Source organism: Canis lupus, chromosome 12 (genome assembly GCF_003254725.2).
Source record: "Canis lupus dingo isolate Sandy chromosome 12, ASM325472v2, whole genome shotgun sequence".
Lineage (NCBI taxonomy): Eukaryota > Metazoa > Chordata > Mammalia > Carnivora > Canidae > Canis > Canis lupus.
In genome coordinates, this window is record NC_064254.1 from 32,490,883 (window position 1) to 32,516,315 (window position 25,433).

Here is a 25,433-nt window from a genome sequence, read left to right on the forward strand (position 1 = left end):
AAACGAATTAGGGGTGGGGGAAGGGAAAGTGGGAGGGGGGTGGGAGCGACTGGGTGACGGGCACTGCAGGGGGCACTTGATGGGATGAGCACTGGGTGTTATTCTACATGTTGGCAAATTGAACACCAATAAAAAATAAATTTGCAAAAAAAAAAAAAAAATAAAGTAAGTCCATAACTAAATTTCAAAACAAAACAAAACAAAGAAAAAAACAAAAGTAGTAGACGGCATGAGATTTCTCACCAGTTAAAAAACGAAAGATGTGACCAGTTAAAAAATAAAAGATGACACAATGCCTTTAAAATTCTAAAAGAAATGATTTCTTATGTGGATTTCTAAGTGCAACCAAATTACCCATCAATTATATAAACTGAGATACTTTTTGGACATATAAGTCATTTTCAGATGTGAAAATACAAGGCATTTTTTTTTTTTAACTCAAGAAAAACTAAGGGCTTGGGAGAGGAAATCAAAAAAGATATGGCTTATAATGCATCTAAAGTCCAATGAACAGAAATTATAAGATTACTGATAAGCAGCAGAATCAGAAAACAATTGATCTAAATAAGAAAAGGAAGTCAATAGGGATTTAGAAGGTACAATGGATTTCATCCAACAGATTAAATAAGAAAGAAGGTAGAATGGGCAGCCCCAGTGGCTCAGTGGTTTAGCGCCGCCTTCAGCCCAGGGCCTGATCCTGGAGACACAGGATGGAGTCCCACATCAGGCTCCATGCATGGAGCCTGCTTCTCCCTCTGCCTGTGTCTCTGCATCTCTCTCTCTCTCTCCCTCTGTGTTTCTCGTGAATAAATAAATAAAATCTTAAAAAAAAAAAAAAAGCTAGAAGATGCTAGCTAAACTAATATTTTATGATACTTAAATAACATTTTTAAAATGACAAAGAAAAATAACAAATAAAAAACTGGTTTAATTCTAGATTGTTATTTTGAGGAAGATAGAAAAATATGCTTAGGTAATATTTTCTTATCCTCAAGGAGCTTACATTCCTATAAGAGAACAGGGGTGCCTGGGTGGCTCAGTCAGTAGAGCATGCAACTCTTGATCTAAGGGTTATGAGTTTGAGTCCTACGTTGGGCATAGAGATTAAGAAAATTTAAAAAACTAAAAGAGCGATAATATATATAAATGACCATAAATTAAGACAGAGTAAGGTAGTCATAAAATGTAAATGATATGGGAATTCAAAGGATAAAAAGAGACTGCTCATGTTTAGAGGCTCAAAAAAAATGGTTAGGTTTGAAATAAACATCATAGGACTCAGCAATGAAAACAGGCAGGGTGGCATAGAAACTAGTTGTGATATTTCAAGAACAAATAGTTGAAAAGCAAAGGTGGAAAAGATGGTGATGTTCAGAAAATGTATGGAAAAAAGCTACATAGCTGTAGGATGGGTTAAATAGAGGTAGTCCTTCAATCCTAGATTGAATCTGTCAGATGATGAGGGGAGAAGCACTTAAGGTTTCTATTGGGGGAAATGGCATTATCAGAGTACTTACTTTAGATCAGTGGTTTCTACAGTGTGGCTCCCAGACCAGAACCCTCCGAAAATCCTCCCACCTCAGATTTACTGAATCAAAAATTTGCCATTGGTGTTTAACAAGCCTTCTAGAAACTCAGATGCATATATAAGTCTGATAATCACTGCTTCAAAACAATTAAGCTAACAGCACTGTGCAGTGTAGATTAGACTGGAGCACTAGTTAAAAGGTACAATTCATGTGAGATGTGAAGGTCATTCTGGCAACAAGCTGCATCCCTTAGCAGCTGCCTGGGTGTGGAGGAAGAGTGAATGAAGGTTAAGTGTGCTTTGAAGAATGGTGGTAATGTGAGAAATAGTAAAGTCAGTAAGCATAGTTCAAAGGCTTTATCTAGTAGTTTATACTGTCTTCATCAAGAACTAGTCATTTTAAACATTTTAATAAACATTACCAAAATAAGGTAGGCTCTGTATATTATTTTCACTTATATTGGTAAGTCTTATAAAGCTACTAATAAATAGCTAACAGGCTAACATCTTTATTTTGCTTGCTTTCTTGACCATGAGGTTAATGCCCTAACCCCACATACCACATGACCACACTTGCTCTCAACTGTAAGGGAAATCTAATGAGAAAATGTGCAATGACCAACAGTGAGACCGAGAAGTTAATAGGTTATCTTACTAGTTTTCTATTTAATAAGGAATACCAGGAACAAAACAAAGTCAAACAGGCTCAAAGAAAAAAAGTATAATCTTAATAGCTGCAAGCAGTTTTCAAAGACAACTATTCTAGATATTATCTAATAAGTAGAATACAAAACATTAAGTAACATTTTCTAATTAAAATGCTAAAAAAAAAAAACAAAAACAAAAACAAAAAAAAAAACAGAGGCATCATTCCTGACCCCTTTTTCTCTCCTAGCCTATAACTAGATTTCTCAGCAAATCCTACTGGTTCTACCTTCAAAATACAACAGCATCTGACCACTTCTTGCCACTTGCATCATCATCACAGGCTCTCTCTTGGATTACTGAAAAAGCTTCCTGTCAACCTGTTTTTGTCCTTGGGTTTATTATGGTCAATCTCAGGGGTTGGCAAATTATAATCCAAAGGTTACATTTAGCCCATCACCTGTTTTTGTAAGTTTTACTGGAACATGGCCACAGCCATCCATAATGTACTGTTTATGGCAGCTTTAATACTGCAAAGGCAGAGCTACACAGTATGTCTCACAAAGCCTAAAATATTTACTATCTTATCCTTCACAGAAAAAGTATGCTAAGCCCTGGTCCCTAGGCAACACAGTAAAGTGATCCTTTGGGAACATCATGTCACTCTTCTACTCATAATCCTGCATCTGAAAGTAAAAGCTAAAGTCCTTAAACTTGGCTGCTTTTTGTTCCACTACTTCCTCCAGCATACTTCTACTCTGCACTTGCTGTTACTTTCATCGAGAATGGTCTTCTCCCCCATAGCTGCCTTTGTTCCACACTTGCTTAAGGTTGTTTTCCTTAAATGACAGCTTCTCAGTAAGAATTTCCTTTCTACTCAAAATTTCAAATCATCCCTCCTTCTGGACACCAGTTACTCTCCTTCGGTTCTTTATTTTTCTCCATAATACTTACAACTTGTCTCCTACTACTACATAAGCTTCATGGGGACAGGAATATTTGATTCTGTTGTCACTATTGTTACACTAGTATCTAGAATAGCAGCTGACACACAGTAGACATCAATAAACATTTGTTAAATGAAGCAGCACAGGAATAGTAGGTAAGTAAAATTAAATAACCATATGGAATCCCAGAAATTAAGACATCTATAAACTTACCTTAAAATTTCAAGACAGATAGGATGGTGATTCTCAGTATTACTAAAAAAGATATGTCAGTATCTTCTAAAGGTGTGCAAATTGTAATAGCTATTAATGGTGTACTCCTCAAAGAAATCCTTTAACTTTCTAAAACAAGGCTATCAAAACTATCACAATTCTAAGAGTTGACTTATCTTTGTCTTATAACTAAATCTATCTTTTTGTCTTATAGTCGAAATCTAACTATCCTTAATTTACCCATCCCCACCCCCAACCCCAAATTTTCAGACTCTAAGACAAAAAGACCACACATAGTTGTTGTTTGAAGGCCATTGCCTGAATCCTGAATTGGATCTTATTAGTTACACAATTCTAGAGAGCTAAAATTAATTAGCTTCACCTAATATGGGGTAGGAGGTGTTAAATTGATAGTCCATATTCAAAATCCGCCTTTTAAATAACCACAGTAAGAGTCGGGTACCATTTTCACTTCAAATTATATTTATGGACCATCCATGTGGGCACACAGCACCAGAGGAGGCATTAACAAATACTGTCATCACAAAACAGCAGGGTCCTTTTTTGACCGTAGCCCTTAAGGCTTTAGTTTCTAATGAAATATCTTGAGCAGTTTCATTTTGAGCCTGTTAAAATGGCTTTCTTTAAAATGTGAATTTTATTTATAACTATATAAATCAAACATCAAATGTCAACTAGTGTAGTAATTCCTTTAATAACACTGGTTTTTTAAACAGAAATAAGAATCTCCTTAAAAAAGCATTTTTTTTCTTTTCTTCTTCTTTCTTCTTCTTCTTCTTTTTTTTTTTTTTGCTTACAGGTCAATGTATGAGTGGGTGGGTAAAAAAAAAAAAATTACCTAGGGGCTCAGTTAGTTAAGCATCTGCCTTTGGCTCAGGTCATGATCCCAGGGTCCTAGGATCAAACCCTGTGTCTTAAAACACACACACACCCAAAAAACACAAAACAATACCACCTGAATCCATTGTTAGTGATCACATAAAGTGTTATGAGCAGTATTGCTTAGTAATCTAGACCTCTAAATAAAATTTCCTGGAATCTTAGAAGCTCAAGTAGAAAGAAAACATTCCATATTCTAGGGAAAAGGATGGTACTAAGAATTTAAGAATTAAATTTTTCAAACTCAGTAACTACCCAATCCACTCTCACAGGTTGCTGATACTATCATAAGAAACCACTTTAGTTAGAAAATCCACCTATTTCAACTCGAAGCCTTCAAAACAAAAGCTTCATCTAAGAAAATGTAAAAATTGTTCTATCAATAAATATAGGTGATAAATTTATGGAAAAAATCTTAAATTATTTAAAGAAATTGGATTATATAACCAAATATAGAACATTATCACTGCACTTAAACTGGTGGATTATTAAAAATATGAAAAATTTCTCCAATAAGTTTTAAAGTACTATGTGGCTTTAGAGAAGAGGTTTAATTTCTGAAGAGGTTTTTTTTTTTTTTTGAAGTGTTTTTAATATGTGCTTAGTGAATTTAAACTGTCCTTCTGCATAGAACCTCAATAGGAATACATTCTGTAAACCTAACCAAAGAATAACTCATTTTACATGATTGAATATGTCTATAATTAAATCAAGGTTTATCTGATGCTAGAAATTTATACCAGAAGTGACAGGAAAATATGAGAGATGAATTATTTTGTAGCAGATTCAAAATTAAAAATAAACAAGAAAGATTAACTCACTTTCATATATCTTTTATTCTAAATTGCTTAGGGAATTTACGAACTTTCATGCTCAAAATGTGTTTTGCCATTTTGTAAGGCAAATACATCATGTTGAACCACTAGGGATGTAACCTTAAATTTATAGAATTTAAGAAAAATAACATATAAATGTAAATTTTAACAGTATATAAATAATGTGTAATTATATATATAATATATAATATCCCCTAAATGGTAGTTAGAAATGGTTATCTTCAGTAGTTCATATCTTGGTCTATTCTTGGGACTATCAGTTTTTAAAATAGTTGCCATTTGGTGGTGTTCAGCAGTTCTCATGTGTTTTTTTCCCCCTCCCATTTATCATTCTCTTAACATATACACACTTATCTTTTCTGAACCATATATTGTAACAACCTCTTAACATTTTAGGATTTTTTAAGCAGAAGGATATTCTCTTACATAACCAGAGTATAGCTACTCAAGAATTTTAACATTGAGGGATCCCTGGGTGGCGCAGTGGTTTGGCGCCTGCCTTTGGTCCAGGGCGCGATCCTGGAGACCCAGGATCGAATCCCACATCAGGCTCCCTGCATGAAGCCTGCTTCTCCCTCTGCCTGTGTCTCTGCCTCTCTCTCTCTCTCTATCATAAATAAATAAAATTTAAAAAAAAAAAAAAAGAATTTTAACATTGATACTATATATATATTTTAAAGACTTTATTTATTTATTCATGAGAGACAGAGAGAGGCAGAGACATAGGCAGAGGGAGAAGCAGGCTCCCAGGGGAGCCTGAGGTGGGACTCAATCCCAGGACTCTGGGATCACAACCTGAGCCAAAGGCAGACAATCAATGAGCCACGCAGGCGCCGTTGATACTGTATTTTTAAGACTTTACAGTTCATATTCCAACTCATTTATCCCAGTATATTCTTTCTAGTATTTTTATCCTCTAGTCTAGGATCTAATCCAGATCATGTATTACTTTTGGTTAACATATCTAATCTGTAACAGTTTCTCAACCTCTTTGTTAAACCACAGGCTAGTTACTTTATACAATATTTGTCAATTGTCAATTTGGTTTTGTCTGATATTTCCTCATGATTTGATTCATGCTGTCCTTTTTTCTCAGGATGTCATGCACTGCCCCTTGATGATGGTAATTTTGTTCTACTGGTGCAGCTACTGCCCAGTTTCTCTGACATATAGCTATAATAGCTACCACATTTCCTCTTGGAACTAATAAACAATGTATGGAGAAATCATTGTGATTTAAAGCTGTAGTTCCCTGAAGTGTGTTTAATTCTCATTACTGTATGTTCATTTCTAAATATTGTATTTGGGTCCATTACAAATTCGTTACATTTTCATTCATTCATTCTTTTTGTTGTTCCCTGACAATATTTTGATCTGGTCTTATTCCTTTTATCATAGTTCACTGTTCTATAACCTGTGTTGATAATTCCAGTATCTGCTATTAGCAAGTCTTTTTGCTGCCTGCTATTTCTTCTTTTTTTCATGGTGTTTTACCTTGTGTGCTTAAACATTTGGCTCTAATGTCTTCGTTTGTGCTCCTTTGAGGAAATTCCTTGAGGCCTAGAATTAAGGTGCGTTCCTCTAGTGAACCTTTATATTTACTTGTGCCATGTACCTCATCTGCCAGTCTGAGATGACAATGAAACAAATTCATTCTGGTGATGTGTATTTGGACTACAAATCTGCAAAGAGCTGGTGGTACCTGTGGTTACAGTTTCTCAGGGACGTGATTCTGAACCTTCATGTTCTTGACACTATGGTCAACTTTGCCTTCAATTTTCTGGAAGTTATAATAGAACTTTGCTTCTTGCTCATCCTCAGATGGTGATGTAATTCTTGGGAGGAGGGAGTGAGGGGCTTAGCTTTACAAGAGGGTACATTCATCTCCTATGAGATGCCCCACTTATGTGTGTTCTAGCCCTGTATGTCCAATATAATAGCCACGAATAACATGTGGCTATCAAATAATTCATATGTGACTACTGAGACTAAGGAGCTGAACTTCTAATTTTACTTTTACTTATAATTAATTAAAATATAGGGGCAGCCTGGATGGCTCAGCGGTTTAGCGTTGCCTTCAGCCCGGGGCGTGATCCTGGAGACCCAGGATCGAGTCCCACGTCAGGCTCCCTGCATGGAGCCTGCTTCTCCCTCTGCCTGTGTCTCTGCCTCTCTCTCCGTCTCTGTGTCTCTCATGAATAAATAAATAAAAAACTGAAGCAGTATAAAATATTTTTTCATTAAACACAACTTTATTGCTTTGGTAAAACTATATTTTACTTTAATAAATGATTTCACTTAGATGATGAAAATTTAGGATTTGAATTATGGTGTTACTTAAGTGCAAAAATATACACCAGGTTTTGAAGACTTAGTATGATTCCATCCCTAGAGTTTCTGATTTAGTAGGCTTAAGGTTGGGCCTAATAATTTACATTTCTAACAAGTTCTCAAGTTCCCAGATGCTGCTGGTCTAACTAATGATGACTGAAAACAATTGAGATTTTTGTCTTAAGATCCTATCAACACTTTGATATTTTTAAGAAACTTGATATTTTACTCAGCAGCTTTTTTTTTTCCCCCTTGGGGTTTTTATTATGACAATCATTCCAAACTCTTAGCCATTCAACTCCTCGTTCCATCTTTAACCTGTTCCCATCAGGTTTCTGCCTGCACCATCCAATCAGAACTGTTCTTGTCAGTCATCCAACTCACCCCACCAAGAGTCATTTTTTAGTCCTGGTCTTACCTGATTTATCCTGACAATGTTGAACTTGACCCTGTGATTCTGGAAACCATGGTTAAATAAATCTTCCTACTCTTTGTGTGTCTACGGAAAAGAATTCCCCTTCCCACATGACTTTGTTAAGACTCATGGATGGCCCCCAAATATTTACCTTTGACAAGAAAGACACAGGCCCTCTAAATTCCCAGTCTCTGCTTCAAAAAAGATGACCTGAGCTGTGTGTCTACACTGATCAATCAGGACAAAAGGCTTATTAATTTGATTTGGCCCCAATTTAAATTCCTCTCCTTCTCCAAACCCCTTAATCTGGCCTGCCTTAGCCTGCATCTGCTCCTGAACACCCCCCCCTTGGCTGACCTCGGGGCGGGTGGGGGGATCATTCTCTCATCACCCTACTCCCAAACACCTGGCTCTTTCTAGCCTTATTTACTCCTCCCTACCTAGAGACAAACAAACAAAAAACCTCTTTTCTGCCTTATCTTGGCAACAATTAGAGATCTCACAGTAAGAGAGTTTTTCCTTATTGCAAAAGTCCTCCTCTTCCTATTGTCATCATCTTTTTAAATAGTTTCTCTCTCTCTTTTTTAATTTGGCAAATGCCAGCACTTGAAATGGTGCACCACTCTTCCCTTGCCTAATTTTTACCTAATTCACTGTCCCTTCTTATTTCTTTGCTGCTTGCTCTTCTTTCTAACCTCTTACCATTGGACAGTTCCAGAGTGAGTACTGTACCTCTTCTCCATTTATATTCAGTCTCTTGGTGATCTCTCATCCAGTCTCATAGCTTTTCTGCCCAGCAAACCCTGACTAATCCTACTTACAACTTACATATCTCTTTGTGGCCTTTATTTCCATCTCTATACTTCTCACACAGAAAATAAGGAGAAAAAGAATTCTCTATTCGTAACTGACATAATATGTTAGAGATAAATGTTTTTAGAAGGATAAGTACTTAAGTTTTGACAAAATAGGTCAACGTGTTTATTTGCTGGCAAAACAGCCAAGTAAACAAGTTTTATTTAAGGAGAAAGAAGTATTTTGAGTCATTTCTTGATGATGGGCTTACTTCAGAATTTAGTGTTTACTTTCTAAAGGTATCATAAACATTTTACTTTTTTTCAACATTATCAATTCAAAATAATTATCACTTTTCCCTTTGTACTTAGTATATATACAATTATAACTCTGCTTTACTTTTTAAGTCTGCTTAGTTTTTTGTAATTCATGTGGTTTAGTTTAACACATCTTCTATTTTAGCATCACCAGCTACCTTGAGTCATCTTAACTATTTGTCCTAGGAAAATTATATCCTAAGCTAAAATCTAACGCTATGTAGTAAATCATTTGATTATTTAAGACTGGCTATATATGTTAACAAATATACTTAATCAGAATAACCCACAAAAATCAAGTTTGACTTATACAGACCACTTCATTTCCAGTTCCAAGTAAGACAACACACGTTTACTTCAAGGAAAGTATAAAAGAATTAAATAGAACAGCACAGATAAGACTTGGATTTTTATATTTGGAAACGTATTATCTTCCCTCATCCCTCACTGTATTCCACAAATATCCAATGCTCTTGCCATAATTTACTATTACCATAATATGCCAAATATATTTATGTCTTTATGCCTTATTAATGCAGGTGCCTTCTCTGCTTGGACTATCCTCATTTGTTGTTGTTGTTGTTGTTCATTTAGATTTATTTAACTTATGCTTTTGGGCCCAGCTGAAATGTTATACTGCCCCCTGGGCAGAATAAATCATTATTCTCTTTTGCCTTCCTAAAGAATTTTGTCTATCATTTCTTTATAGTTTGCCACTTACTTTTCCTTCTATTACAATTATTTATTTTCATATCCAACTCCATTAGCCTATTGTTATTCAATGGCAGAGATACATATAATAGGGATATGTATTTCCTCTGACACTTTCCCAAAATCTACCCCAGGACTCACAATGCCTACTGTATTTGTCCATTAAGGGACAATGATTTTTCAACCTCTATTTTGATTCCAATATTTATGTATGTTTATGTTACTTGTGATAATTGTTTATTTTAACTATTTTATTTACATTACTATATAAATTATATATTAACAGTTTTAGATGAAGTAGCAATTAAATAATGTAAAACTAGGAATGTAAAAATCCTTTTGCCACAATGGCATGTAAAACTTAAAACTTGATTTCTAATTTGCCAAGTTGACTCACTTTAAACATATAAACTATGTACTACCTGTCAAGATAAATTATGTAATATTGTCATTTTAGGAAAAGTTTATAAACCCAGTATGATAAGTATTCCTCATAAATCTGCTAAATCATTCTATTCTGTAAGAAATTATTGTAAACACAAAAACCTATTTTTAGGTGAATAACTCTCTTTTGAATCTGAGACACTATAAACACTTAAAACTAGGTGTCAGTAATTTCTTCTATGTTTAATGAATGCAAGACTACCCCATATATTAATTAACACAGTATTACTTAAGAAAAAAGTCTCTAAAATGTACTGATTGATAAGAGATCCATATATGTATTTTTAGAAATTATTGCTTTAATATCTTTCCAGATAATCTTTCCAGATTATCTTTCCTCAGAACTAATCTTAAGTATAACGTTATAAATTATAATTTGTTTCTAAATCTAGAACTCTTCAAGATTCTGTTACTTGCAACAGACACATAACAAAAGTGCCACCAAGTGCTTTATGGCATATTTATATTGTAGCACCATCTACTCTAGTCAAATGTGCCCACCAAAATGTCACAAACAACAGTGTTTTTTTCTCTGTATGCTGAGATTTCCAAGTTTGTGTTTAAATGGATACAGCCATACCAGCCTGTCACCATATATTCCACACCACCCCTCCTCCTACGTGTCAAATCACATGTCCTTAGCTGTTCTTTGTCTTTCTCTATCATTATTTTTATTAAAAAATCTGCCCTGCTACCCCAAATCCAATGATATTTCTACCAGGAAAATAAAAATGAGCTAGAGAACAAAAGAAAAAAATTGAGAAACATTAATCAAATCCATAAATCTATAGGGTGTGTTTTGCACTGCAAAGTAACATTTTCAAAGGATAAGTCAACTAAAATGTTTAAGAAAAATATTTAAACAGTTCAGAGTCATTTTAACTACTGTAAATTAGGTTAGACAGAAATACTAAATAGGATTCATAACAAATTATGCTCAAGTATATCTTCTGACTAAAGCTTATTTAGTATCATCTAAATAAGCTTTAGTCAGATGATACTTGAGTATTACATGAATTCACTCTGTTCAGCAATACAGAGGCATTTTAAATTCTCTTTACCAGTGTAACATAATATTGAAATATTAATTTGTTTTTATTTATTTTTCTGCTAAAGTTTCAATACTGTCATAAGAACTTTAAAAGCAGAGCCTATTTTAGATCTTCAGGGTCAGTGCCCTCTTAATTAAAAAAAAACATTACAAGTCAACTCAGCAGTAATTTTTCATTCTATTTTCATTTAGTTAAAAATGACAACCCAAAGCATTTCAAATATCAACCCTATCTGTGATGTGATGTATGTGTACATTTCAAAGTAAAAAATCTGGGACTAAAGTCATTACAGGAGAACTGGAAAGTCAAGTCATATCTATTTATACTATAATCGTTTTACTATTAGCTCTTCAGGCTACAAAAGGTATCCTACTGGATTTGTTCTCCCATCTCTTCTCTTTTTGTTCTTTTCTCCCAGTTCTAGTCTCTTCCCTTATTTCCCTATGCATCCCAAACTGTGGTTGGTCACTTTATTCTGTCACTCTTAGCCTGTCCTTTGCATCCTACTTCAAACCTTCAAACTACCCTTCCCAGAAAGCTAAGCACTGATGAAGAATAATCACACCGGTTGTACAGACTTGTTCAACAAACACACAAATTGTTAATCTCATCTCTGTCCCCCGACATATTTATCTATCACTAATTTATCTTCAGTGAGATCCCTCTTTATTCACTTTCATTATCTAACAAAAACTTTTGCAACTTTCCTGAATTATGGGCCCCAAATGGCCTACTCAATTCTCAGCAGATGACCTGGACTTACACTTCAAAGGAAACTGAGGCAGTCAGATACAAATAACAACTTCCCGCCCACTCTCACTAAGAAACTACTATTTGAGTCCATGTCCTTGCTTCTTTCCTCACAATCTAGAGAAAGAGGTACCCTTCATTCTATCTAAAGCCTCCTGTCTTGGATGTTCTTAATATCATCTCCTCTAGAACTGGATATTGTCCCATCATTCATCCTTTCTGATATTTTTCATCTTCTCCTGTTCTACTAGTTCCAGGCCATCATCCCTGATGTCTCTCCAAATCTATCTTAAAAAAAAAAAAAAATTATTTGACCCTGCATGCCTTTAGTTTCTGACTAATCTCTCGTAATCCCTATGAAGAATTTCCATGAAGACTAATGTCAATTCAGTCACTGATTTATATCCCTTTTTATTCAGTACAATTAGATTCCTTTTCATCAACATTTTTCTCACTATTTTTCAGTCTTCTCTTTACCCTCTTAGTTCCTTACTGAGTTTCAACTGCCTATGAAACCTCTACCTAAATGTCCTAGAGATTATCTCAGGCCAACTAATTGTTTCTTACAATTCTGTCCAATCTCAGTATGTATTTTTAAACTCAATTTGGTAATACTAAAATTTACCAAACTACTTGGTAACTGGGGGGCCATTCTAGAATCTTGCTTAAAACTCTTCATTGACTCTTTTAAGTTATTTTCCAAAACATTTTGTGATCTGACCCCTAACTCTTCAATCTCATTTCCTCCCTCCCTCCAACCTCCTACCCCTAGAATTTAAAATACAGTAACAATGGTTTAGATTCTTTTAGACACATACCCATATAGTTTATGATAATTTTATTGTGCACTTTTTCTTAGGCCCAGAACAATTTCCCCTGATGCACACCAGATAAATTCTTCTTTAACCTTGAAATGCAGCTTTGGTGTCACTTTTCCAAAAGCCTTTCTTTTGACTACCACTGCACAACAAAAATCTCCTCAAGGTGGAGTTAATTACTTCCACTCTGGGCTAGGCCTATTCTTTCTATTACTCCATCACAGTCTGCAGTTGACCCTACTAAAAAACTCAGAATTTATCTTTTTATAATGGCACCCATGAGTGATTTATGAAAAAATATACTACATTTTAAATATTACTTTACCCTGATGGGAAAAGCATTTTGAAGATAACAGTAGGGAAAAATCTACAAATGAAAAATGAATCTGGAATCCTTAATCAGGACAGAATAATATTCAAAAGGAAAAAAAATTACCTTAATAAACAGAAGGAAGAAAAAATCTCTAAAAACAGGTTAAAAGCATAAGATCACAGAGTTTTTCTTAGAATACACATAAAATACTTACCATAGTTCCAGTTACAACTGGAACTGGAACAGTTATATGCTCTTAAAAGTGAACTGCTATTATCATTAACATTATTATTCTTAAGTAAAATAACTAGACGTATATGAATGAAAAGTTTTAAATCATAGGTACTTTTTGTCTTGGTTCTAAGAATTAGATTCCACCAAAACTATCTTGAGTTTTTCAAGGGGTAAAAAAGGCATTTAAAAGTGATTTCTTATTTCAGTAATAAATGTAATAAATAGTAACTACTTTTTGTTACTTAGTAAGTAACGAATTTATAATGTTCCTTTCCTTAATGGAAATCACTATATCACAAAGAAATTTTCCATTGAAAAGACTTACCAATTTCTTCTTGCTAAAAGTTCCTTTGTCACCACATATTAAAATAGATGCATTAAATGATTAATGCAACAAAATGCAAGCCAACTCTTTTCTCATAGAGTTATAAATTCTAAAAGAGTTGATAAGAGCTGCCTTACCTTCAGGGGCATCAGCATCACATCTCTTTGGCACAGGGAAGGCTGAATTGTTTTTATGGTCATCATAAGTTATATTGCTCTAAAAGACAAAAATACAGTTAAAATGTAAATATATTAAGAAATATAATTGGATGAAAAAGTAAGCATATTATGAATTTTATTCTGTTTTCTGTTAAACTACACCTAGCTAATATTTTAAAAGGTAAAATTTAGGGGCAGCCCCGGTGGCGGAGTGGTTTAGTGCCGCCTGCAGCCCGGGGTGTGATCCTGGAGACCCGGGATCGAGTCCCACACCGGGCTTGCTGCATGGAGCCTGCTTCTCCCTCTGCCTGTGTCTCTACCTCTCTTTCTCTCTCTCTGTCTCTATGAATAAATAAATAAAATCTTTTTAAAAAAAATAAATAAAAGGTAAATTTTACACAAAATTACAATTAGAACAAAAGGATTTACGGTAAATTTTAACAAATTAGGACTTTTTTGCAACAATCTTTAAGTACTGGACTGAACAGAGCTTCTTCCCAGAGAAACACCTTACTTATTTTTCCACTGTGCAATAAGAGTATCTTTTGTCCATGCAAATGCATGATCTCCCTTCATTTATTCATAGAAGAAAGTTTAATAAGCATGACCTAGTGAACCAGGTGCAGGTGATAAGGCCAGAAGAGAATAAAAAGATATAAGAAGTGGAAAACACGATTCAGGTGATCTTCTAGTACTGTCTCCCAAACCCAGGTTACTCATGTACCTCTATAATAGTTTGTGCCTTATATTTGTTCCACCTACATTATTAATATCTGTCAATGAATTGATTTTTCAACCACCGGCAATATTTATTAGTATGATATAAGGGAAGGTTTAATGTGCTTGTTATATATTTGTTACTAAGTACATGTTAAAGTAAAGAATGGAGGAAGTACAGGCTAAAAAGGCAGTGATCTGGGCAGACTAGATTAGTAACCAAAGACTCCATTACAGCAAAACTTGAACTAGAACATGAAATACAGATGTGATTTGCATTATTAAGTAGAGTGAGAGGTATTTTAGGAAAAAGAAAAGAACTACACAGAGGTAGAATCAGATATGGTCAAAATATTTTAAACTGTCAAAAAAACCAAGTTAGCTGTCCAGTTACAACCAGGACCCACAGCTGGCTTCTGAAAAATCAACGTTGGGGTGTAACAGGTAAGAGGACAATTGTCATGTTAAAAGAAAGCTCAGACAACCCACAAATAAAATATTTTTAAAGTCTTTCCTATGGGATTCACAGTTCCAATAATCAGACATACTTTGCTCATCAAAACTTTTTGGGAGCTAGATTAATAAAACTTCTTAAAGTATTATTTCAAAAGAAATATTATGAATTTTAATAAAGGACTGAGATAAAGCTCAGGAGCATAGCACCATGGAATCCATTTAAAGAACCATTATAATAAAATTCAGAGTATTATTAAAAAAAAACTTGTACAAAACAAACATAAACATGCTCAAAAAGGGAATGAAAAACCTGTTTAAGCAATGTTAAACTTAATCTGTTTAGTTATTATCTTATATCAGCCTTCACAAATTAAAATTTGGTTGTAAATATCAATATTTTTAAAATACCAAAATGATGACGTTCAAAATTTTGCACTTACCTCTATTAAATAATTTTGGCTTCCATACATAACATATTGGGGAGCAAGACTATAAATCATGTAGCTAGTGTGAAGGACAATAAGCAGAAGTATCATGCAAAGAAATAAGAGTGCCTGGGGCCTGGTTCTACCTCTTCTAATTTTATATAGCTGAAAAGAAAAAAGACAGTAACAATATTTCAGCAATATGCTTTATTTTTAAGGCACTAAGTCCTTTTTATGTGTTAGAGGTAATAATGAATACAGTTCAACCAAGCATTTCTTTTTTCTAAAATAAAGAGTAAGAGTTCTTAATCAGGGACACCTGGGTGGCTCAAGCAGTTGAGCGCCTGCCTTTGGCTCAGGTCGTGATCCTGGAGTTCCAGGATCAAGTCCCGCATCAGGCTCCTGCATGGAGCCTGCTTCTCCTTCCTCTGCCTATGTCTCTGCCTCTCTCTATGTCTCTCATGAATAAATAAATAAAATCTTAAAAAAAAATTCTTAATCATTTCAAATGATTACGTGAATGTCAAAGACATTTTTTTCTCTGTAAAGCTTTTAGTTTTAGATTTATGTTTATTTTAAAGTCACAGTAAAGCAACTATATTCAAAGGATCCTATAAATGATCCTTGAAAAACTGAAGACCTAGAGAATAAATTATATATTAGTATTCACCTGGTTTGTTTCCAGACAAATCTTCCAAACTTACTACATAATAGCATCTGTTATAAGTTTATAGTACTAAGGAGAATTATGAGCTACCACTAATGCTATCTAAAGATTAGAGGAATGAGTTTAAACTATAAGCATTAGTAATATAGTCATGGTTTTATATAATATTACTACACAAGAACAGACATGCCACGCATTTATAAATACTCATTTCTATGAAATACTCATTTCTATGAAATACTCATGATATTCTCATATTATACTGTTACAAGTTTTGGTTTATAATAATTTATATTACTCTGACTGTAAATATTTTCATATATATCTATAATAAAGGAAAACTAAAACATGTTTTAACAAATACAATGAGCCAGGGGACTTACTTCATTTCAATGGCAGAGCACATTTTTATTTTAGCAACTAAGAAATCACTTCCCTGTTTTACTAACAGATTTTAGTATAATATAGAGTAAAAGAGTGCCAATTCTGGATGGGATGATAACATGAACACCTAAAAATTGACATTTCCCAGTTTCCCTTACATCTAGTCGTACCTAGCAGTGATGAAATATTAAACATCAAAAGGAAAGAAGGCTGCTGGGGATTTCTGGGAAAGCATTGCTTTGTTGATATGTTTTTCTAATGGAACATGAACAGGATAAATGGAGCTGCAGCAGCTATATTACAATCATGAGGGAGAAGCCAGAGATGTTGCACTTGACATTTTTGAGCTACAAAGCAACGCTAGATTTTTTTTTAGCAAGAAATCTTTTATTAGTTCAAACCACTATTTAACTGGGTTTTCTCTTACTCACAGGTAGAAGTAATCTCTACCTGAATCATCTTTTAAAATTCTTAATTTATCTCAAAATAACTCTTCTCCAGTCATATAGAAGTTTTAGTATGAAGGGCCATCTTTTGAGCTTCAGTGTATTCATTTGTACTTCAATGTGTTTCCATGCACCAAACACTAAGGAAAATAATTTAACTTTTAGACCAGAGTTTCTCAACCTTGGCACTCTTGACATTTGGAGCTGGGTAAGTCTTTGTTACAGGAGGCTGCCCTGTGTAATCCAGAATGTTTAGCAGAATCCCTGGCCTCTACCCACTTGACACCAGTAATACCCACTAGTTTTAACAACCGAAAACCAAATGTACACAGGGAGCAAACTTGCCCATTGAAAAACCACCACTTTTAGATAAAAAGCACCTTTATGCTAACATGAAGTGAAGAAGCCAATATTTCCATCACTTTTAATAGCAAGATATTTACAACTTTCATATTATAAATCTAAGTTAATTTGTAGTAATAGAGATTATGTACAAATGATGAAAAAAATCAAAATTAATATTGTTATACTCACTCTAACCCAAAAGAACCATATTCCAATATTTCGAATTCCGGCCATTGAAGTAAATATAAAGTACATAATAATAATTGTTATAAGAATATAATCAAGAGGAAACACCTGAAAAAAAAATAAAATTTAATTTAACACATAAACAGGGCACTAGAAGTCATGTAAAATTAACTGAAACTTCATTATTAATATCTGACAAATGTGTAAAATATCAACCCTGATTTAAATCATGCTACTATGATACAAAAAAAAAATCTTCCAAAAAACAATTACTAAACTGTTACCAAATTGCTTAGTACTATTATCCTAAGAAAAATCCTATAATAAATTAAACTAAAATTACATTTACATATGGAATGAAAGACTTCATTAAAAATTTAAAATAGTAATTAACTGGAAAAGCTCATCTGAGGTATTAAAATGTATGCCAAATCAAATTATGTATAAGAGCTCAGCAATATATCAATGTAATAATCTTTAAAATAATATATCAATGTCGAAGTTATATATAAATAAAGAGCCAAATCAACAGAGGGCATAAGCATATATTGCCAAGTATTAATAGTTTGTTAACATAATAATTTGACAGAGTGTGAGAATTTTTGCTGGAGAATACAATGACTGTTTTTTTTTTTTTTACTCACTGTTTGTAGTACAGGCAAAAGCATATTCAGTGGATTACTTAGGTTAGCTCCAAAAATTATAAAACCAGAATCTATTCCAGCTGAATGAAGGGCTTTATCCAAACTAAAACAACAAAAATTTAAAAAGTGAATTTATTTATTATATTAGCACATTTTCAATTAACTTAGAAAAATATCATAACTTAAGCATGCAGATTCAACAAAGTCAAAGAAAACCATGGATAACAAATTAAATCTCATTTAAATACCTTACAGATACTGTTCAACTGATACAGAAAAAAGAAACACCATCTATTATTGCAACTTTCTAGTCATTCTTTGAGTTAATGCTGTAGAACACTTCAAGAAAAATAACCAAAGATGAATAGGATACACTAATGGAATCCAGAATGGAAATTGTATAACATCACAGGATGTGTGTGCTTTAGAAAATATGTGTACTATACTTACTTTGATAGGAAGAGAGAAATTACAAACAGCAATGCAACCAAGATGAAAAATATTCCCCAAATGATCTAAAAGTTAAAAAAAATCATTAAAATATAGCTCTAGAAGTTGATATTAAAAGCACAAAACCATTATGTTCGATATGAGTTACAAGCCTATGACAATGATCTAAATAAAATGACCCAAGATATATTTTAATTTAGTATATAATCCTAGGCATTTGTCATCCAAATTTTCATTATGAGATTGATTGACTGAACACACACATACAAAAGAGACAAAGTATTTAAAAGTCTTCATTACTAAGTAAACAAGTAAGACTCTGTTAGGTCACATAACAGGTCCATATTCAGTTATGATGAAATATAAACTTCAAAGATAACTGAAAAGTACAGTAAGACTTAAATACATACACAAAAAAACCAAAACCATGAAACTCACCAGGTTATATAAACCTGTTATTAAAAAAGGGAACCCGGAACATTTCCGCACAGAACTTTTATACACACATACATATAATTTATAGCTTCACATACATAAATTTGTAGTTGTTGTTTACATATTGTGTGTGTGTATATCTCATACCATGGTCCTTAAAAGTCTGTATAACTGCTAATATTCCTGAAATAGAGAGTACTAACAGCACTGAAGAAACTGTCATGTTAAATGATATTTCTGAGGAGAAATGTATTAAGCTTTGTAATTGGCAGAATATATTTCCTTCTACCATATGAACTTTATATTAGAGATGGTGAGAAAACAAGCAAAAAATCTTTAGAACTGGGTCTCTAAGGAATAAAAAAGGGCTGCAATTTATGTTAGTAAAAACTTAGGCTCTTTTTGTTCTCTGTCATCATCCCTAAGTTCTAGCAACAAGTAGACTGAAGAGTCCACAAAGTCAGAACAAAAAAAAGAAGATTCCAATTAAGCACAGGTAAGTGTTTTTGGCTTCTCTTTTGACTGGAATTGATAGGAATACATGGATAACCTCATGAATGTGAGGGTGTTTTTCATCTTATTCCACATAATTGTTTAAGTATACTTTAGAATTCTGCCTGGATAAATGGAGTAAAATAATAACACATCATCCTACCCCACATATAAAGACGGATTTTGGGATACATTTTAGGCTGTGTTCTAGGGAATTCTTCAGTTCTGAAAGAGTGCCTCTGGAACTCACTGGGAAAGAAAATTGGCAAGAGAGGACCAAAAAGGATACAGTCATTATCTGAAATTGAAAACATTGCATGTACCCATTTTACATACTGGAATTTCACATGAGAATTCATTTATTAAAAAAAAAAAAAAAAAAAAAGGTATCACTGCTGGTGTGCCTGGATGACTCAGTCTGTTGAGCAGCTGACTCTTGACTTTTGCTAGGTCATGATCTCAGGGTTGGGGTCAAGCCCCACATCAAGTTCTGTGCTCAGTGTGGCATCTGCTTGTCCCTCTTCCTCAACCTCTGGCCCTCCCTGACTTGTGCTCACATGGTCTCTCTCCTTCTAAAATAAATAAATAAATCTTTTTTTAAAAGGTCTCATTGCTACAGAAGTTTGAAGTGACTCCTTTATAGTAACAAAAGTCCAGTAGTGGAAGGTATAAAGAAGCTTACACAATCTTTTTCTACTAGATTTGAGCATCTTTATTTGCTACCTAGGCTGAACTAGAAGACGATGTAATTACACTGAGGATCTACAAGCGAAACATACCACTTCCTAATAGACTGTTAATAAGAAATAGCTTGTGGCATGAGGGAGTATGACTGCCAGATGCCAATTATTAGAACACACACACAACACAGAAATAGCTGAGGTTAAAATTCTGTTCCTTGATATCCATTTTAGGGTAGAAAAAGAAAAGGAAAAAAAAAAATCTCTGTTTTCTCAATCTGTTGAGATGAATGACCCACAGTTAAACTGTTTAATCGCAGCTACCTAATAGAATACAGAATGTAAAAATTATATAACTTTTATAAAAACCAAGAAAACAACATATACTTAAATGCATATACTTAAATGAGAACTTAAATTAGCACTTCCAGAATCATGTCAGTAATGACTACCTTGAACTGACCTAAATATTCCACTTTTAGCTAAAATGTCAATTTTGAAATAAAGACTAAGATATAGAGGTGACATCAGTAAAGAGAGAGGGGTAACAACCTCTGAAAATCTCCTCCATAAAAGCAATGAAGAAACTGGCATAAATTGTCAGAATTAACTTTTTCCACATTAGGGAAATTAACCAAAGCCATGCAACAGTCCAAGGACATTTAAGAAAAATGACAAAATCTCGGTAAGAACACAAAGCATTATAGCATTTTAACTTGCTCTAGCCCCAATTCCTCCTCTCTAACTGTATGGTAGCCTTGGAAGATAGCCTGTAAAAGCTAGAAGCCTAGCAGCCACCTGAGGAAACAGAAAGGGGCTGGAGCTCTTTAAAAGTCTCCTGGAGGATATTATGCTGAGTGAAGTAAGTCAATCGAAGGACAATCATTATATGGTTTCACTCATACAGGGAACATAAAAAATAGGGAAAGGGATTATAGGGGAAAGGAGAGAAAATGAGTGGGAAAAACCAGAGAGGGTGACAAAACATGAGAAACTCCTAACTTTGGGAAATGAACAAGGGGTAGTGGGCAGGGGGATGGGGTGACTGGGTGATGGGCACTGAGGGGAGCACTTGATGGGATGAGCACTGGGTGAATGGTGTCAGTCCTCTGACTTTATTCTTAAGTACTATGGTGGTTATTCTAAGTCTTATTTTTCACCATGTATGTTTTAGAATCAATTTGTCAATATCCACAAAATAACTTGTTGGAATTTTGATCAGAACTGTATTAAATTTATAGGTCAAGTTGGGGAAATTGACCTCTTAAAAAATGTTGTTTTAGAAATATAAATATATGTGACAGAAACCCATTTTTTCCTGTGTATTAATCAGATATAATCATGTTACTTTCACTAAACCACAATAAAAAGGTGAAATGTTATAATCTATGAAGAATACCGAGCAATACTGAGTAAGACATTATCTGTTAGAGTAAATATACTGTTACTACTACTAACTTTATATGTGATGTTATCTAAACCAATGATGGATCAACTGTCTAGAAAATTCTCCATTACCAACAAAGAAAATTTAGAAGTTCCTCTATCTCATTAATAGTATACCATTCCCCCATATCTCTTCCCTTTCCCTTTTATACTAAGTTTAAAACCCTATGTTCTTTTCATTTAAATCAGTGGTTGTAAACTGGATGACCTCCCCCCCCCCCCTTCAAAGGACATCTGACAATGTTTAGAAAGAGTCTATCATGACTTGAGGTAGGGTGGGCAGGATGGGGAGCGTTACATCAAATGGATAAGAATACTGCTAAATATCATACAATGCACAGGACAATACTCACTCTCCCCAGCAAAGCATCATTGGGGCCCAAATGTCAATTGTGCTGAAAATGGGAAAATCTGATTTAAATTGAACTCTGCATGGCATTAGAAAGCAGCATTATATCATTTTAGCAAAAATAAACTTACCATTCTCCTAAATCATTCTGTTTTAAGATGCTTATTAGCTTAAAATAAATCTCTGATTCTAGAATTTTGAAAAAATTATTTTTATTTATTCATTCATGAGAGACGCTGAGAGAGGCAGAGATGTAGGCAGAGGGAAGAGCAGACTCCATGCAGAGAGCCTGATGTGGGACTCGATCCCAGGACCACAGGATCACACCCTGAGCCAAAGGCAGACACTCAACCAGAGACACCCAGGCGTCCACGATCCTAGAATTTAATATTATCTGACAATGTGAAACAAAACTTCCAAGCAATATAGGATGAAATAATACAGGGGCGTTGTTTTTTTGTTTTTTTTAAAGAGATATATCTTACCAGATTTCATAGGTGAACTTCCTATATGCATAAAATAACTTTTGTGTATCTAGAATATAACCCAAAAGAGACTCCAACAAAAGTTTAAATGTAAAAAGTAATTTCTATTGAATTTTATCATCAATGTTACCTTAAATAAAATACCAGGTACTGCTTCCTTTTTTGCCAAAAGCAATGGCCGGTGTCAAGAATGTTTTAAAAAATTGTGTTTTTGAGGCATATTGAAGCATGCGAGCAACAAAAACCTTTTTCTAGGTTTCTAATGCTTTAGTAACAATGAGGCTCGGAAACAGATGCATGATGTCTCTTTAAAATTGCTTAGAATCTTGTTAATCAAAGAGTGGTCATGGACCAGAAGCATCAGTATCACCTGGGAGCTTGTTGGAAATACATACTCTTGAGGCTTATCTCAGGTGGACTAGATCAGAATCTGTATTTTAACAAGATTCCCAAATAATTCTTCCATTAAAATTAAGAATCTGTGCCTTAGAAAATTAGATGACTACAATAAAAAGATATAAAGTCAATCCAGGTTAAGAGTTTGAAAAGAGAATTTTGGAATGGAGAACTGGACTTAAATTTTACCATAAACTGAGCTTACTTCTTTCCAGAGATCATCTGATTTCATATGTCCAGTATTACATAGCAAATGGCCATGGGTCCCAGGGCCCCTAACTCTAGGTACCAGTTAGTCTTCAAGACTTTCCTCATAGGGAGAAGGTAAGAACACATGATTTTCATTATCAGATCTTGATAGGACATTGTAAGTTATAGTTCTATGAAGATAATTAAGTTTTCCAGGTTTTAAATGTTCTACAAAAGTTTTTTTTTTTTTTAAAGTTAGATCAATAATATTCAGTTCTGGCTAAAAATTATTATACTGCGAAGAAAATTATTATTGTTGTAAAGATTCTCATGATGATTTGTCAGCATCATACCAGCTTGGTCATGGTTATAATTTTCCATATATTAGAAGCAATTTCTTCAGTTCAATACAATCTTATGGAAGAGATTTTCATAAAAATTGACATTAAAAATGGTAAGGATAATGCCAAAATTTGGGGGTGGGGGAGTAAGGGTGATTTGGTAGAAGTTAAGACTTTAATGCTTTATCTTAACATAATGTCAGATATATGAGAAAATTGCACAAAGAATTTTAGTTTACCTTCCAACCAGATTCTACAAATCTTAACATTTACTTTGCTTTATCATTCTCCATCTATATGGCTAAACTATTATTTTTGAGAGTAAGTTGCAGAAAAATATTTTAGTACCTATTCTCTAAAAGCAAATTCTCTCACATTATCACATTTCAATTGTCAATATCAAGAAATTAATACGGATAGAATGCTATTATCTAATCTATAGACTTTATTCAAATTTCAATTGTTCCAACTGAAGTCCTTTACAGAAAAAAAAATTTTTTTTTTTCCTGGTCCAAACTGTGATTCAGTGTTATACATTGCTTTTGTCTCTTTAATATCCTTTCATTTGCAACAGTTCCTAAATCACTTTTATTTTCATGACCTTTAGATTTTAAAGAGTCCAGAGCAGTTACTTGCCTTATCCTTCAAGGTGGGTTGCCTATTTCCTCACACTTAATTCAGCTCATGTATTTTTGGCAGAAATGACAGAGGCACAATATATCTATCACCTCATTACTGATGAGCTTAACTTGGATCACGTGGTTAAGGTGGTTCAGGTCATGTTTTTCCACTGTAAAATTACTACTGTTCTCTTTGTAATTAATAAGTCTTCTGGGGAAATACTCTGAGTTTATGCAAATATCCTGTTGTTACCAAACTCTCACCTTCTAATTTTAGTATTCATTTATTCTTAAAGAAACAGTATGTGGTGTTTGCCAAATGCTGATTTTTCTGACATTCATTCTACATTTATTAGAATTCCACTGTAGGGAAGAGTTTTCCTTTCTCTATTATTTATATCAATATATTAATATATTTTGATACTTAACTGGTCCCAGATTTAGGAAGCAGGAGCTCTTTTAATTGGGTTCCTTTTATCATACCCTGCTACTCCTCAGCACATCCTCTCCTTCTGACATAGCAGGTGTGGGCTTACATACTTTTCCAGCATCAACCATTTCTCCATCGGCCCTGTTTCCTTTCAATGAAGTTAGTGTTTTATTTATTAATTAAAACATACACATAGAAAGGATATTAACTGATCAGTTTTTCCTGATTGTTTTCTGCTTTTACGTTTATTTTTTCCCTTGTGCTTTCTTTTGGTTCACTTTGCTCCACTGCTAGCCTTTTGTGCTTGGAATTTAGTGTGTATAGTTTTATCCTTTTATTATCATTAATAAATGCATTTAAGGCTTTGCATTTCCTGATTAGTTTTAAATGTACCCCAGAAATTCTAATAGGATGTGTTCATCACTAATTTTTAGAAATTTTGCAGTTTTTCTCCTTTCCTTTCATCCAAGAGTTGAATATAAGGTTATTTTCTAAGTGAAAAATGCCTTAGTTTATTGATTTTGTTATAATTTCTAGTTTTAATGATGCATTGCAATCAGAGAAGAGTTGTTTGTAATACATCTACTCTGTAAAATTTACTGACAGTTTCTTCATAACATAATATATAATCAATCTAGTGAATGTTCCATGTGCACTTGGAGAGAAGGTACAGTCATTATTATTGGGATGTAAAATTCAGAAGTTATGATATACACTTTACTGATTATATGTTAGACCTTCTATATTCTTATTCAATTTTGTGTACCTCAAATGTCTTACCCTGGCTATGGTGTTATGTTATTCTCAGTTAACATATTTCAATCTAGATCTCCTAGAATCTCTTCTACTTCTTGCTTCATAAAGTTGGTTACTGTGTTCTTTGGTACATAACTACTTTATCTTCCTTGTGACTTGTGAATTTTCATATTAATAAGTATATGAGTTTTCTATTCCTACAGTGATAAACTCCTACAAATTTAGTGGCTTAAAACAACTGAACTATTACTTATTCTGTGGGTCAGAAGTCTGGGCACAGCACAGCTCTACTAGTTCTCTGCTTAAGATCACACAAAGCCAAAATACCAAGTTGTCAGCAGAGCTATATTCCCTCCAGGAGG

The 25,433-nt window shown here is 33.8% G+C and overlaps 1 protein-coding gene across 1 annotated transcript in view; it reads right to left on the minus strand.

Annotated features, from left to right (window-relative positions):
* Positions 1-25,433, minus strand: part of LMBRD1 (LMBR1 domain containing 1) — a 109,349-nt gene that overhangs the window by 9,085 nt on the left and 74,831 nt on the right. The window contains 5 exon segments of the mRNA XM_025444405.3: positions 13,712-13,790; positions 15,346-15,495; positions 17,362-17,466; positions 18,003-18,105; positions 18,453-18,517. Of these exon segments, the coding sequence (XP_025300190.1) occupies positions 13,712-13,790; positions 15,346-15,495; positions 17,362-17,466; positions 18,003-18,105; positions 18,453-18,517 (502 nt within the window).